The sequence below is a fragment of the Astyanax mexicanus genome, chromosome 2 (assembly GCF_023375975.1).
Source record: "Astyanax mexicanus isolate ESR-SI-001 chromosome 2, AstMex3_surface, whole genome shotgun sequence".
Taxonomy (NCBI): Eukaryota; Metazoa; Chordata; class Actinopteri; order Characiformes; family Acestrorhamphidae; genus Astyanax; species Astyanax mexicanus.
The window spans coordinates 19,016,176-19,030,853 of record NC_064409.1 but is presented as its reverse complement, the minus strand read 5'-3'; the positions used below and the strand labels follow the sequence as shown (position 1 = coordinate 19,030,853).

Genomic DNA, 14,678 nt, shown 5'->3' with positions numbered 1-14,678 from the left:
GTTAAACAATACTCATTAGTATAGTTAAACAATACTTATTAGTATAGTTAAACAATACTCATTAGTATAATTATATAATACTCATTAGTATAGTTAAACAATACTCATTAGTATAGTAATATAATATTCATTAGCATAGTTAAACAATACTCATTAGTATAGTTAAACAATACTTATTAGTATAGTTAAACAATACTCATTAGTATAATTATATAATACTCATTAGTATAGTTAAACAATACTCATTAGTATAGTAATATAATATTCATTAGCATAGTTAAACAATACTCATTAGTATAGTTATATAATACTCATTAGCATAGTTAAACAATACTTATTAGTATAGTTAAACAATACTCATTAGTATAATTATATAATACTCATTAGTATAGTTAAACAATACTCATTAGTATAGTATTATAATATTCATTAGCATAGTTAAACAATACTCATTGGTATAATTATATAATACTCATTAGCATAGTTAAACAATACTCATTAGTATAGTTATATAATATTCATTAGTATAGTTAAACAATACTCATTGGTATAATTATATAATACTCATTAGTATAGTTAAACAATACTCATTAGTATAGTTAACCAATACTCATTAGTATAGTTAAACAATACTCATTAGTATAGTTAAACAATACTCATTAGTATAGTTAAACAATACTCATTAGTATAGTTAAACAGTACTCATTTGTATAGTTGTATAATATTCATTAGTATAGTTAAACAATTCTCATTAGTATAATTATATAATACTCAATACTGTAGTTAAACAATACTAATTACTATAGTTATATAATACCTTTTAGTATAGTTATATAATACTTTTTAGTATAGTTAAACAATACTCATTAATATAGTTATATAATATCCATTAGTATAGTTAAACAATACTCATTAGTATAGTTGTATAATATTCATTAGTATAGTTAAACAATACTCATTAGTATAGTGATATAATATTCATTAGTATAGTTAAACAATACTCATTAGTATAGTAATAAAATATTCATTAGTATAGTTAAACAATACTCATTAGTATAGTTATATCATACCTATTAGTATAGTTATATAATACTCGTTACTATAGTTAACCAATACTCATTACTATAGTTAAACAATGCTCATATGTCAAGTATAGTTTTGCTACACCCACTGGTATAGTTATACAACACTCATTACTATAGTTGTGCTACACTCTTTAGTATAGTTATACAATATTCATTGGTATAGTTATACAACGGTATGTTTACGCTACACTCGTTAGTATAGTTATACAATACTCATTGGTGCAGTTGTGCTATGCTTATATATTCATTGTTACATTAGTCTCATTGCTACAGTTATGGGATACATTCAACTTATACAGTAGTTATTCAACACTCATTAGTATAGTTGTGGTAGAAATACAAAACTTGATAGGAGATATGGGCATAAAAGCTAGACAACAATGCTACAAAACATGTGAGAACAGCCTGGTACCTGGGTTGAGATGTTCAGCGGTCCAGAACTTAATCTACAATAGCGGTCACAGAACATTACATTACATTACATTTGGCAGACGCTTTTGTCCAAAGCGACTTACAATAGTCAAGTACAATGTAAAATAAGTTTAAAGGTAAAACATCTTTGGATAGGGATAAAAGGAGGGCAAGGGGAATAATAGGATAGAGGAGTGAAGGAGGGGAAGAAGGAAATGAGGTTAGAAGTAGTTAGTGTGTTAGAGGTGTTAAGAGAGTAAGTGCTCTTTGAAGAGCTCTGTCTTCAGGAGTCTCTTAAAGATAGCGAGAGATTCTCCTGATCTGGTAGTGGAAGGTAGTTTGTTCCACCATTGGGGAACTCTGTATGAGAACAGTCTGGATTGCTTTGTGTGAATGTTTGGCAAAGCGAGGCGACGTTCATTGGAGGAGCGCAGCGGCCGGGAGGTAGCGTAAGCCTTCAGCAGCGAGTGCAGGTAGGAAGGAGCCTGTTCTGACATCACCTTGTAGGCGATTGTAAGAGTTTTGAATTTGATGCGAGCATCAACTGGTAGCCAATGGAGCTCAATGAGCAGCGGGGTGACATGTGCCCGTTTTGGCTGGTTGAAGACCAGACGTGCTGCTGCGTTCTGGATCATCTGGAGTGGTTTTACTACACAGGCCGGGAGGCCAGTTAGCAGGGCATTGCAGTAGTCGAGGCGTGAGATGATGACCGCTTGCACCAGGAGTTGGGTGTCTAATTTTTCGGATGTTATAGAGCGCAAAGCGGCAGGACCGAGCAACATAACACTCAATCTTATCTGTTTCCCTCAGAGGTTAAAATATGGCATAGCCAACAAAACTACATAACATGTGAAAACAGGCCGGTACCTAGGTTGAGATGTTCAGCAGTTCAACTTAATCTAAATTAAGAGTTACAGAACATAACACTCAAACTTCTTGTTCCCCTCAGCGGTTAAGAGCTTGGTATAGCACCCAGTGAAACTCACTATATAACTATGAAAATCTAGAAACTCAAAGAATCTCAGACTACAGACCTCTTTGGCTCCTAGGCCTACTAGGAAAAAGATTCAACAAAGTAATTACTACAGCTTAACAGTTAATGGTTTATTGTGACCTTAATTGACATATGTAACAATATAACAATATTCCTAAAGTAATCTAAAGACAGATCTAAAGATAACAGTTAAGAATAGTGCATAGTACGTTTGAAATTTTGAAAAGTTGGTTGGTTACATGCAGAGCATGGGCGGTCTCATAGTACCAGACAAACTCAGAGAGTATGTCTTTGTGCTTTCCTTAAATATCCAACCAGAACAATACACTTCATATTCACATGGAAATTAGAATTTGGCACTATTTACTGACTATCACGACCATTTGTTCATCATGGCCTTTGATTATCACGGGGCAATCCTAAACCCATCAGGAGCAGGAAGGGGAGTGTCTCTTCAGAATGGAGACATTTCTCCCAAAGTTCAGAAATGTTTAATTTAGGTTATTATTAACATTTCTGCACTGAGACCATTGTACTTCTTACACTGAGACCATTCAAATGGTACCAAACACGAAGACATTCACATTTCATATAAACAAGATACATTTCAAATCCAACATTCTTAGACATCTTCAAGCAAGAGGTGTCAACTGCCTTTTGGCCAGGCTTCAGACTTAATTTGATTAACAATTGATTAATTGTACTTTTAACACAATGCCCAAGGTGAGGAGCGGAGGTGTGCAATGACAATAAGGTTCCCCCATTGGAATAGCCTTACAGTATAGTTATAGAATACTCATTATAGTTATGCTAAATTCATTGATGTAGGTAAACTATACTCATTGGTATAGTTGTGCTATGTCTATATTCATGGTTGCGCTACACCCATTTCTATACTCTTTAATATAGTCGTATGCTTGTTTGTATAGTTAAACAATAATCATTGGAATAGTTATTCCTCGCCCATTACTGTAGTTATACAATACTCATTCCTGTAGTGGTGCTACAGCTGATTGGTATAGTTAAAGCACGTCTAGAGACGTGTCTAAAGTCACGTGTCTAAAGAGACAAAACTCTCATTAGAAGAGATGAAAAAGACAAAGAGATTTAGTCTAAAATATTCTGAACTGTCAGAACAAGAAGAAGGGAGATAATAAGATCAGATGATAGTCCATTCTTCAGATTCATATCACCTCCCTCAACTCTGACAGCAGAACTGCATCTCAGGACATTAACGAGCGAGTAAAATGTGATTCTCAGTTTTGCTCAGTCTGCGCTTTGTGTGCTTCCTGTCAGGTGCTCTCTAACAGGTCCATTAAGAAACACTTCATATCAGTGAAGGTTAACCCATCCAGAGGAAATCCAGCAATTTTGGGCACTTTAAAATCTCCAGCTTTTTTTAGGCGGCCCTGTGTAGCACTTAAAACCCCGCCGCTCTCCACGGGCTGCGAGGAAACCAATTCAGCGCTGACTTATTCACCTTGTAATACAACACTAATGACTAGCTTTTGTAGCCGAGCGGCCCGTGATTCATTCCTGTCTCTCTTTCTCTCGCGCTCTCACTTGCTCTCTCTCGCTCTCCCACTCTGATTCCTGTAAGCCTGGGCTTTTTCCTTCCTCCAAGGGAGGAATTGTAAAATTGCAGTTGGAGAAGTCGTCACAATCGAAGGAAAAATGCCCACTCGCCATTCAGGGAATGGTACTTCAGATGGAGATGTGTGATTGCAGAAAGATCGAAAGGAAAGGCTGGTTGAAAAATGGTTGAGATTACTGTACCACAGTCAATCATGTCCTTCACTCTCTCTCTTTCTCTCTCTCTCTCTCTCTCTCTCTCTCTATAGAACAATCAAGATCGAAGTGTATGACTGGGACAGAGATGGCAGGTAAGATGCTGTCACCATTTAATAATGCACAATACATTTAACATTTAACACACTAAAACTGTACACACACACTTAGCATCATTCTGATCATTTCTTCGTGAGGGTATTGGTATTCATCTCATACCATAAAAGTATATTTATTCGACTGCATTTAAGATCAGATTCAAATATGGCTTCTAATGGCTATATTTTAATTAAAGGGTTTCTTTAAAGGTCTCCTTCCAGTAAAATCCACTTTTTTAAGGAGGAGCTTACAGATCTGTTTACACCAGCTAGTTAGCATGAGCTATCTTGTGTAAGTAACTATAGGCTTAAATCGGATCTCCGGTTGATTCTGAGCTAGCTAGCTAGCTAGCTAGCTAGCTAGCTAGCTAGCTAGATAGATAGATAGATAGATAGATAGATAGATAGATAGATAGATAGATAGATAGATAGATAGATAGATAGATAGATAGATAGATAGACAGTTATTAGTGTGTAAAAACTTGTTTTAAAAATATATATAGTGCAGTTAGGAACGATACAGTAATTTTATCTTCGTTTAGCGTTTTCTCAGATGCCAAGGACACTGTACATCGTTTTAAAAGACTGGCAACCCAGGGCCATGCTAAACAATATCAGGAACATATCAGATCCAAGTAAGAGCTTATCAAAACAAGCTTCATTTTTAGATATATGATTGTTTGATTAGGATTTCTTTCAAAGGGTGAACTAAGTTTTTTTTGTTTTTTTAGCTGCGGTGTAATTTTCATTATATAAAATCCACACCTGTCCTGCATGTATCATCCTAGTATGAATTGATTTTCTTATTATTTTTTTATTGAAATGCTTTTTTAATTAAAAATGCTTAATGTGTTCTAACCTATAATCATGGGTCCATCTGCATGACCGTAAATGCAGTGAACATAAATCTGATTGACCTCTGATTCTGTATGATTGCTGGTTAAAGTGCTAATGCTGATTTGCTAATGTTACTAATGATGCAGCAACATACTATCATATCATCTGTAGGTAGTTGCATCAGCTGAATGTAAAGTGGATGGCAGGTTATGGTAGAGATTGTAAGTGCTCGGTTTTTGTCTCAGTGCTTCTGTTAATCTGTTTATATGAGGTTTGTTATCTTTTTTATCTCTTACTGATGGAAACGATTCAGACTATAAAAATTAGTGTCAGCAAATTGATCAAAAGTCTACAAATTGTTTTATTGAACTCTAGTGTTTGTGGTGCAGCCAATTTACTTTTAGTATTTAGTTAACTCAAATATAAGGGGCAGTTTACCTTCTAACCAGTAACCTGGTGCAACTGGTTACTGATGCTTGGCACTGATTTGCATGATGGTGGATGTAGGACAATGAGCAGATTCTTGTATATCAGTGTGTCTGTGTGTCTGTGTGTGTGTGTGTTATTTTGTTATTTACAGCCATGATTTCATTGGAGAGTTCAGTACGAGCTACAGAGAGTTGTCCAGAGGCCAGTCCCAGTTTAACGTCTACGAGGTGAGAACTCTCTTTAGATTTTTTTTTTTTTTTTTTCCACTTCATTTCACTTAGCATCCCAAAACGAAGTTTTACTTTTGGAATGTTTTGATGTAACAGCTGTGCTAAACTTTTCAAAACTTATTTCTTGCCTCTTAATGTGTTTGAGAGCATTAATTGTAAAGTTATGAAGAGGTAGAGTTAATATACAGTGAATAGTCCTATCTGAGTAATGTTCTAATACTGTAATGGGGTGGAGTGCTACAGATAGGCGGCTCTCTTGCCCAGAGAGTTGTTGAACCCAGTTACAAAACAGTAGATCTCAAAGCAGGTAAACCCAAGAAAAGGGGAAATAATTATAATAATAATAATATAAGGAGTTACTAATTAGCCAAATTGACAGGCACCAGCTCTTACAAATACATATTGTGGCAAAATAACTCCTCGGCTAAGTAATGAAAAATAAATAACGAAAAAATACTTTAAGATAGGAAAGTCTTGCCATCAAGCTGCCGGCGCTCTGAGGTAGCACAATTGGCTCTGCTTCCTCTGGGTGGGTAGCTGGAGCTCCCTCCTCACATCACTCCTAGGGTGATGTCCCCAGCACAAGGCGTCTGTGAGCTGATGTATCAGAACCGAGTCGCTGCGTTTTCCTCCGAGCGTGCTGTGATGCTGCTCGGTAATGCTGCATCAGCAGCTCAAATAAAGAAGCGGTGGCTGACTTCACATGTATCGGAGGAAGCATGTGTTAGTCTTCCTCCCTTCTAGTGTGTTGGGACATCACTAGTGATAGGGGGAGTCCTAGTGAGTGGGTTGGGTAATTGGCCATGTAAATTGAGGAGTAAATGGGAAAAATAAGAATAAAAATATATGAAAAAAACAGATAGGAAAGTCTATCCAAAACATTTCAAGAACATTTCAAGTATCCTAAAGTGCAGTCACAAAGACCACGAAAAACCTCATAATGAAACTGGCTCTCACCGGGACCTCCCCAGGAATGGAAGATCAAGATCAGAGTTTCCTCTGTTGCACAGGATAAGTTCATCAGAGTTACCAGCCTCAAAAAGCATTAGTTAACACCACCACGGATTAGAGCGACCCGAATGCTAAATTATATTTTAGTTTGTTTAACACTTTTAAGTTACTACATGATTCCTTATGTGTTCCATCATAGTCTGGAAGACTTCAGTATTCATTTACAAAGAAGGAAAAAAACAAACAAACTTGGAATGTGAATGTGTGTCCAAACTTTTGACTTGGTACTGTAGAGTCATTAAATCATTTAGTTCCTTAATTTTCTAAAAAAACAATCCTAATTACTTGTTTTTTGTTTGTTTTTTTACTAAACATAATGATTTGATTTCTTAATTGTTTACTTAGTATTTACAAAGTGACTTAATTTCTTGTTGTTATTTTTTTATTTTATCTGAAAATAAAGACTTGTTTTATTTGTTGACTACCTTAAAATAATGACTTTTTTTAATTTAGTATCTTAAAATAAGACTTAACTTAAGTTCCATGAAATAAGTGTTTTTTTTTTTTTCTTTAATATCCTTTAATACTACAGTGCTAAGAAGTGCTCTAAGCCTCCGTGGCGTGTAGGTACATTAGTGTAATGGTGTAAAGCTAAAGGAGATAAATTTAGACAGTGAACCAGCGCTGTGTGACTGTTGGGTTGAGATAAAGGAATTGTTTAAATGTAAAAATCAGTCAAAAAATTCTGTAAAAGAGCAGAGCCAGCAGTCAAACACTCTGTTCATGTTCATTATGAGAGTTACAGCACATGGCTGACATGATAATGAATTGTTTAATGTGCTAAAAGTGCGTTTCCTCTGAGTGAGAAGGGTAGTGTGTGTGTGTGTGTGTGTGATTAAGGCAGCAGTAGTGAAGTGAGAGGTGTGTAGGGGAGGATTAATGATTTGGAACGTCGTGTATTTTGCTAATTAGAGAGAGTGATTTCAGGCTGTCAGTTAGGAGAGAAGAGTCACACACACACGACAATTTAACAACCTATCGTTCTGAAGAGTGCTGTGTGTGTGTAAGTGTGTGTGTGTCTGTGTGCACGCACTTGAGTGCTTAGTGTGCGCTCCCTCTTACCTGCAAATGCTGAGGGTTAGGAAAGCTCAAGAGTGTTTTTTAAGGGTACAGTGTGTGTGTGCGTGTGTGCAATCATTTTTGATTGCCTAGTGCGAGTGTTTCTGTGTTAATGACCAAATAGCTGTCTCTCTCTCTCCCTCTCTCTCTTTCTCTCTTTTTCTCTTTCTCTCTATCTCTGTCTTTCCTTCTCTCCTTCACACACAGAGTGGTAAAATGTCTCTCACTCTCTTGTTGTTTATTTGAAACGATGACCGCTCTAGTAGAAGCGATTATGGAACGCTTCACTCCAGGGATCTACCTTATTTTTTGCACTATATTAATATATACATGTTTATTTTCTGGTCTATTTTCATATATAAGGCGCACTGGATTATAAGGCGCATTACGTGACACCAGTAAGGAATAGGGGTGTTGCCATGTTTTCCTTTTAATTCAGCTGGTTGGCGAGACGTGTAAAGCTAAGCTAGGTACACAAAAATGTAAAAAAAAAAAACTGTTTATTTGCGTTAGTAACGCGCTTCTGATTATTTACAGTTATTTACAGTTAATAGGGGTGTGACGAGACACTAATATCACGAGACGACACGAGACACGATACTGGGTTCACGAGAACGAGACGAGACGAGATTTAGAAATTTTTTTAAAGAAAACCTCAAAAATGAAAAATGGCTTGAAAACTAGAGTTTTATTTGACAGAATCATATAACGCAAATTTAACAGACTGGTTTCTCTCACACATTGATTTTATAATAAATAGAAATAAGAATAAGAATAAAAAATTAAAATAAAACTGTTCTAGGTCTTATATAGTGCAAACAATAAGTGCAAACTACAAACAGTCATATTAAGCCTATGGTTTGTGTTTTTCACTCCTAAATCTCTTGTCATTTAACTATTCATAACCATAACCAGTCATATTAAGCCTATGCTTGAAGTGCAAACAGAGACACAACATTTTTTTCTACAGTACATGAAACAGTCACGTGTAAAATTTACTTACAGTATTTACATATGGTTTGAGTCTTTTTGGTCACTCTGTTACTGTTTATTGTTTTTCATTGGAGCCAAAAAGCAGCCAGACATACAACTTAAAAAGGGGATATGCAGCCTATGCGACGCATAGGGGCGCTGCACTAAAGGGGGCACCAATGAATAATTTTTTTCTCAGGAGAAACAGCCAATCAGCTTGCTGGTTTTGCGGAGCGCGGTGGGCTGCTGATGACAGAGCATATCTCCTCCACCCGCTCCCGCATACACCACAAACAGAACGTAGTTGCACTCCTGCTGTGTTGCCAGATCCCGCTTAAAAAGTCCACACTAAACTATTTTTTTTCCGCGACACAGGTTAAAGCTTGACGAGAAATATCTGCACATTTAATCTTGCCACAAGATCTCGTCAAACCCCTAACAGTTAATCTAAGATTTCCAGACTTTCACTAAGGCTGGGTGCAGCAGCATTACCATCAGCAACTCACCGCTAGCACTAGCCTTGATTAGCGCTAGTAAATGCTACGCGACAGAGCTACACTAAGGAACCCTAAGTGCTCCAGTAAGCCAGGGCGATACTAGCTAGTGGTTCATCCCATTTGGCTTGTTTTAACATAGTAAACATGACAAAACAAGACTACAGGCACATAAAAATAACCGCTCACTTCTGAGCACTTACTTATGCTTATGTTTATGACCTATTTTGATGTTAAACAGTTATAAACAGTCATAGGACAAGAACTAGCATCGTACTGACATGTGAGAAATGTGTGGCAACTCCTGCATTGAATGTGGATGTTATTTCTGCCAGAATCATCTGTTCACATGGACAATTCTAGCCAGACACAGCCAGTTACGACCATTACTACCCACTCTACTGTCCACTGTGGGTGGTAATAATAGCCTTCTATGATAAATTCCCAGTACATACATACACTGTAGATCAAATAATGTTAAAAATACCCCCTACACAACTTCCATCCATCTTGCACCCACTATCAGACCTCACTCCAGCTCCCATAACTTACACGTCCTTGCCATGAGCACATTGACCAGTGTTCAGACTTGCTTACGAGGTAATACCTCACAACTTATATATACATACTGCGTTCTGATTGATTTCTGGTATGTCAGTGTTGGATATAACAGTAAAGTAAGATCTTAAGGCATTAACTTTCTTTATACTAATTTTAGTATTGTATCAATTTGTTCCAACAGGTGATAAACCCGAAGAAGAAAGGCAAGAAGAAAAAGTACCTGAATTCTGGAACGGTAAGTCCAGTATCATCAGTTTCATGCTGTCTCCACTGGGGTGAATTTATAATGCAGCTAGCTGCGGGAAAGTGACGGCCGCCCTGGCCATTTAAATTCCTCCCTGTCAGATTAATGAAGCTGTAATTGGATTTTACAGTAACTGTATGTCATGTACTGTAAAATCCAATAAGGTGTTCATTAGTTTGATGGTGGCAGCTCATGCATATTGAACAGTACAGTGTACAGTGTTCTGTAGAGTCATTGAAATCACCAAATCATTTATACCAAACAATGACTGATTTATAGTATTTAGTCCTATTGGGCTTTGTTGGTTTGACTGTTGGGATGTTAAAAATGTTCATCGTCCAATAAATGTTTTTAAATTGCATTTTTTAATAGCTTTCTTTTTTTAATCTTTATATATACAGCTCTGGAAAAAAAGAATCACTTGAGTTTTTGAATCTATGATTTTGATATTTATAGGTATACTGTATGCTTGAGTAAAATGAACATTTTATTCTATAAACTATGGACAACATTTCCCCCAAATTCCAAATAAAAATATTGTCATTTAGAGCGTTTATTTGCAGAAAATGAAAAATGACAGAAATACCAAAAAGATGCAGAGCTTTCAGACCTCAAATAATGCCAAGAAAACAAGTTCATATTCATAAAGTTTTAAGAGTTCAGAAATCAATATTTGGTGGAATAACCCTGGTTTTAATCACAGTTTTCATGAATCTTGGCATGTTCTCCTCCACCAGTCTTACACACTGCTTTTGGATAACTTTATGCCTGCACTCCTGGTGCAAAAATGGCTTGTGATCATCCATCTTCCTCTTGATTATATTCCAGAGTTTTTTTTAATTCGGTAAAATCAAAGAAACTAATAATGTTTAAGTGGTCTCATTTTTTTCCAGAGCTGTATATGTCTTTTAAACTTAGATATAACTTAGATTAGTCAGTGTTCAGCTCGATAGCAGTATACAGGGTTTCTATGCAAGTATGGAAATTGTGGAATTTGATTTGATCAATTTCCATGTTTGGAAAAGTATGGAAAATAAAAACTCTTGTAGGCTAAGTGCGGGTGTGTTCAATATTTAGCTAGTAATGCTAATGCTGCTCCATCAGTACTAGCCGGGGTTAGGAACAGTCTACAGGCCTATTACATTAAACTCTGAATAAGGAAATAGCCAGTAGCGTCCAACAGGAACTTATGTCATGTCCCATGATTTTTGCCATGCCCTATGCAAGCTTAAGAACACTACACTAACCTATGTGTTATATGCATGTATTAATTAGATGGTGGCAGCTCGAGTGTATTGGCCAGTGCAGGCATTTCTGTGTAAACCCCATTTAACCCCATTCTGTCTCTTTTTCTCCCCGTCTGCAGGTAACACTCCTGTCCTTCCTGGTGGATATTGACGTCACTTTCCTGGACTACATTAAGGGCGGGTGAGTGAGTGGGTTTCTTTATAATCTGTGTGTTTTGATGTAAAGTTGCCTGTCCATTCCAATCAAGTGTACCAGAGTTACTGTTTTCAGAGATTTACAGCAATCTGTTATTATCCTCCAGAGACGTGGCAATTCATTTTTGTCCGCTATAATGAACATGGACAGGTTTGGGATCTATAAATCAAGCCCTGTCTTTGCAGTCTATTTGAATCTTACTCTACTGTCAAGAGGACAACCTGTTCTCTCTAATGAAGTGTCAATAATAAGAGTTCGGCCAACAGAGCACAGGCATTTATTTATTTTTATTTTTTGCAAAATGCCGGCCATTGCAGCTTTCATGTTTTTTTATGGCAACAAGAGGAAAAACAAATTATTTTTTGCATCTATTATTTTGTCGTTTGTGTGGCGCAGTGGATAACACCACCACATGCTTATAAGCTACCCCCTCATATGGGAGACTGGGGTTCAATTCACGATTTGGGTGACTATACTGCACTACACCAGTAAGAGTCCTTGGGCAAGACTCCTAACACCTAAATGTAAATTTAAAAGTTTTTAAGAGGTTTTTTTTTCCAAAATGAAATTCTTAATTTTATTTCCGAAACATTTCAGAAATGTTAACCCTTTAAAACCACAGCTTTTATTTAGTGTCCTCTGTAGTGGACAACAGGATTTACTGCCTCACATTTTTTTAACCTGTTTTCATATTTTTAGAAGTGAGTAAAAGCAAGAAATTGCATTCAGAAATATTAAGAATGTTTATTTTTTTATAATATTTAACAGCATGTAAACCAGTAAAATAGTATTTGCTCCTTTAAAAAAAGAGCCAGGTGTGCTCTGTCTTTGGCGGATTGGTATTTTAACGGCGCAGAGCTTCTGCGCTTCTCAGCAGAGGACACTGACTTTCTTGTTCATGCTGTAAGGGGTGCGCCAGCAGGTCATTTATGAGAACAGCAATGTTATTTTTATCTGTATTTTGTTAATATTTGATGTAGATGCTGGGTTTATGCGCTGCTGCGTGTCCTTGTGTGTGTGTGTGTGTGTGTGTAATGAGCTGCATTGCCAGGATGGCAATAAACTTCTGACTGTTGATTGTTGTCAGGGTTCTCATCAGTCAGTGGTGCACCTGTGTTTTCCGTTGCTAAGATAGCAATATGCCAGAAATGTACTTGAACACACCTCACTTCCAGACCACCACACCCATCAGCATAGGTACATTCGTAAGTGTCTTTGCTATTCCAACAATGCAGGTGGAAGGTGGAAAACTAGACTGTTGGCGGGGTGAAAGATAGCAATGAGCATTGTAACTTGCCTTGAGCAAGGGTTTAAGATAGGGCCCTTAATCGCTTAATCAAATTCAGATGGATTTATAGCTTACTGAATAGGTTTTTTGTTCAGTTTTTTTTAAAGTTGTTGTTGATATTCTGTCTCTTTCTGTTCAAACCGTAAATGTATTAACTGCTTTTTGTATTAGTTAAGGGGTAAACTTACAAATTCAGCTGCTTTTCTCCCCCTCTGTATGTCCTTTAATATATAGTCTAAGCTTTAAACACTTGTTACGTATGACTTGGGGCTCGACGCATAAAGAAACAACACTGTATGGCTTCCTTTGAAGCTTTACATTTGGAGAGGTTTTATGTAGTGATGTGGAACACAGCGCTAACGTTCCTCAGGGTTGGAGTAGATGTAGGGAGAGCAGCAGGTTTTCTGAATGTCAGACAGGCCCTACTGAGAGACTGTAGCTGAATGAATACACTCAGCTCAGACCCACTTCTGCAGGGGGCCCAGTCCATTCATACCCGAGATATCAGGGAGCTTCACTCTCAACTGCAAAGGTTAGCCACACTGACTGGATTCAGCTTCCCATGGCCAACAGTCTCTCTCTCTATCCCTCTCTCTTGATCTCAGTTTATCTTTTCTTTCTTTATTTTCCTCTATCTCTATGTTCCATCCATGTCTGCTTTGTCTTTTTCTCTATTTAGGTCTATTCAGACTGAATTAGTTGTATCTTCCACTTGAGGATGCCCCACAGATGCTCAACTGGGTTTAGTTCTGGTGACATATTTGGTTATTCCATCACATTTAGTCATGTCCCATGATTTTTGCCATGCCCCAGGCAACCTAAAGAGTTTTACACTGATCTCTATTCTCTATCTCTATTTTCCCTACTTTTCTTCATTTGCTCTTTCTCTCTTAAGGCTGCACTAGGTAGGATTGAGATTTTGTGCTCGTGTAGAGTGTAATAAATGTTTCAGGCAGATTAGTTTCTTTTTCTCGTTTTCTGGCTTTCACAGACATATTCGGTCTCTTTCCAGCTTCTGCCAGAGTGTCTGTATGTTAGTTTGTACTTGTAGAACTGTTAGAACTAAAGGTCGGAAAGCAGGTCGCAGTTCTCGCGAGCGTTGGTCGCGGCCGCCTCGGAAAACTTACAGAATCTGGTTTGAGCTCAGAGGAGCTCCGGCACAGACACGAGAGCACCGCTATTCCTCCTATTAAACCTCAATGCAGCGCTGCAGTGAGTTTCAAGCTGTAATTTTACTTCTTTAAAAAGATCAAAAATCAAGGAAATCCTACCTAGTGCAGCTTTAAACGCTTTTCAAACCTGAGATTTATAACAGATGATTGAATAATTGAGCTTGGCATCTGGGCAATACAAACTACTAAACTAAACTAACCTAAATATAAAACCTCCATCTGCTAATTGTTACAGTATTTACCCACATTTTGATTCACACAGGATTACTGTAACCTGAGGTTATATTTACGTTTATATTTATTTTACTAAAGCTAAAAACACATGAGAGGGCAGCCAGATAAAAATAAGTGATAAGGAGTGTTTAGAATAATCTGTGGATATCTGGTAATAATTATCTCTATTATTATTATTTCTGCTTTTGCTCCTTCACTCTATAAATCACTCTCTATTTCTATCTCACTGAGTTCTATGTCTCTCATTTTCTCTGTATCACCTTTTTTCTTCTTTTATTTCTTTCATTTTCTGACTCTCATCTCGTCTCTATGTCGTTCTCTATATTTG

General features: G+C 36.9%; 1 protein-coding gene across 2 annotated transcripts in view; it reads left to right on the top strand.

Moving 5' to 3' along the window:
• The window catches only part of LOC103023221 (copine-8), a 226,914-nt gene that overhangs the window by 148,597 nt on the left and 63,639 nt on the right, over positions 1 to 14,678 (top strand). The window contains exons 10-14 of one of the 2 annotated variants that reach the window (XM_022671345.2): positions 4,332 to 4,373; positions 4,919 to 5,011; positions 5,794 to 5,869; positions 10,151 to 10,204; positions 11,580 to 11,641. In XM_022671345.2, the coding sequence (XP_022527066.1) occupies positions 4,332 to 4,373; positions 4,919 to 5,011; positions 5,794 to 5,869; positions 10,151 to 10,204; positions 11,580 to 11,641 (327 nt within the window). The remainder of the gene's footprint in view (positions 1 to 4,331; positions 4,374 to 4,918; positions 5,012 to 5,793; positions 5,870 to 10,150; positions 10,205 to 11,579; positions 11,642 to 14,678) is intronic. The other variant, XM_022671344.2, reaches the window with a different exon arrangement.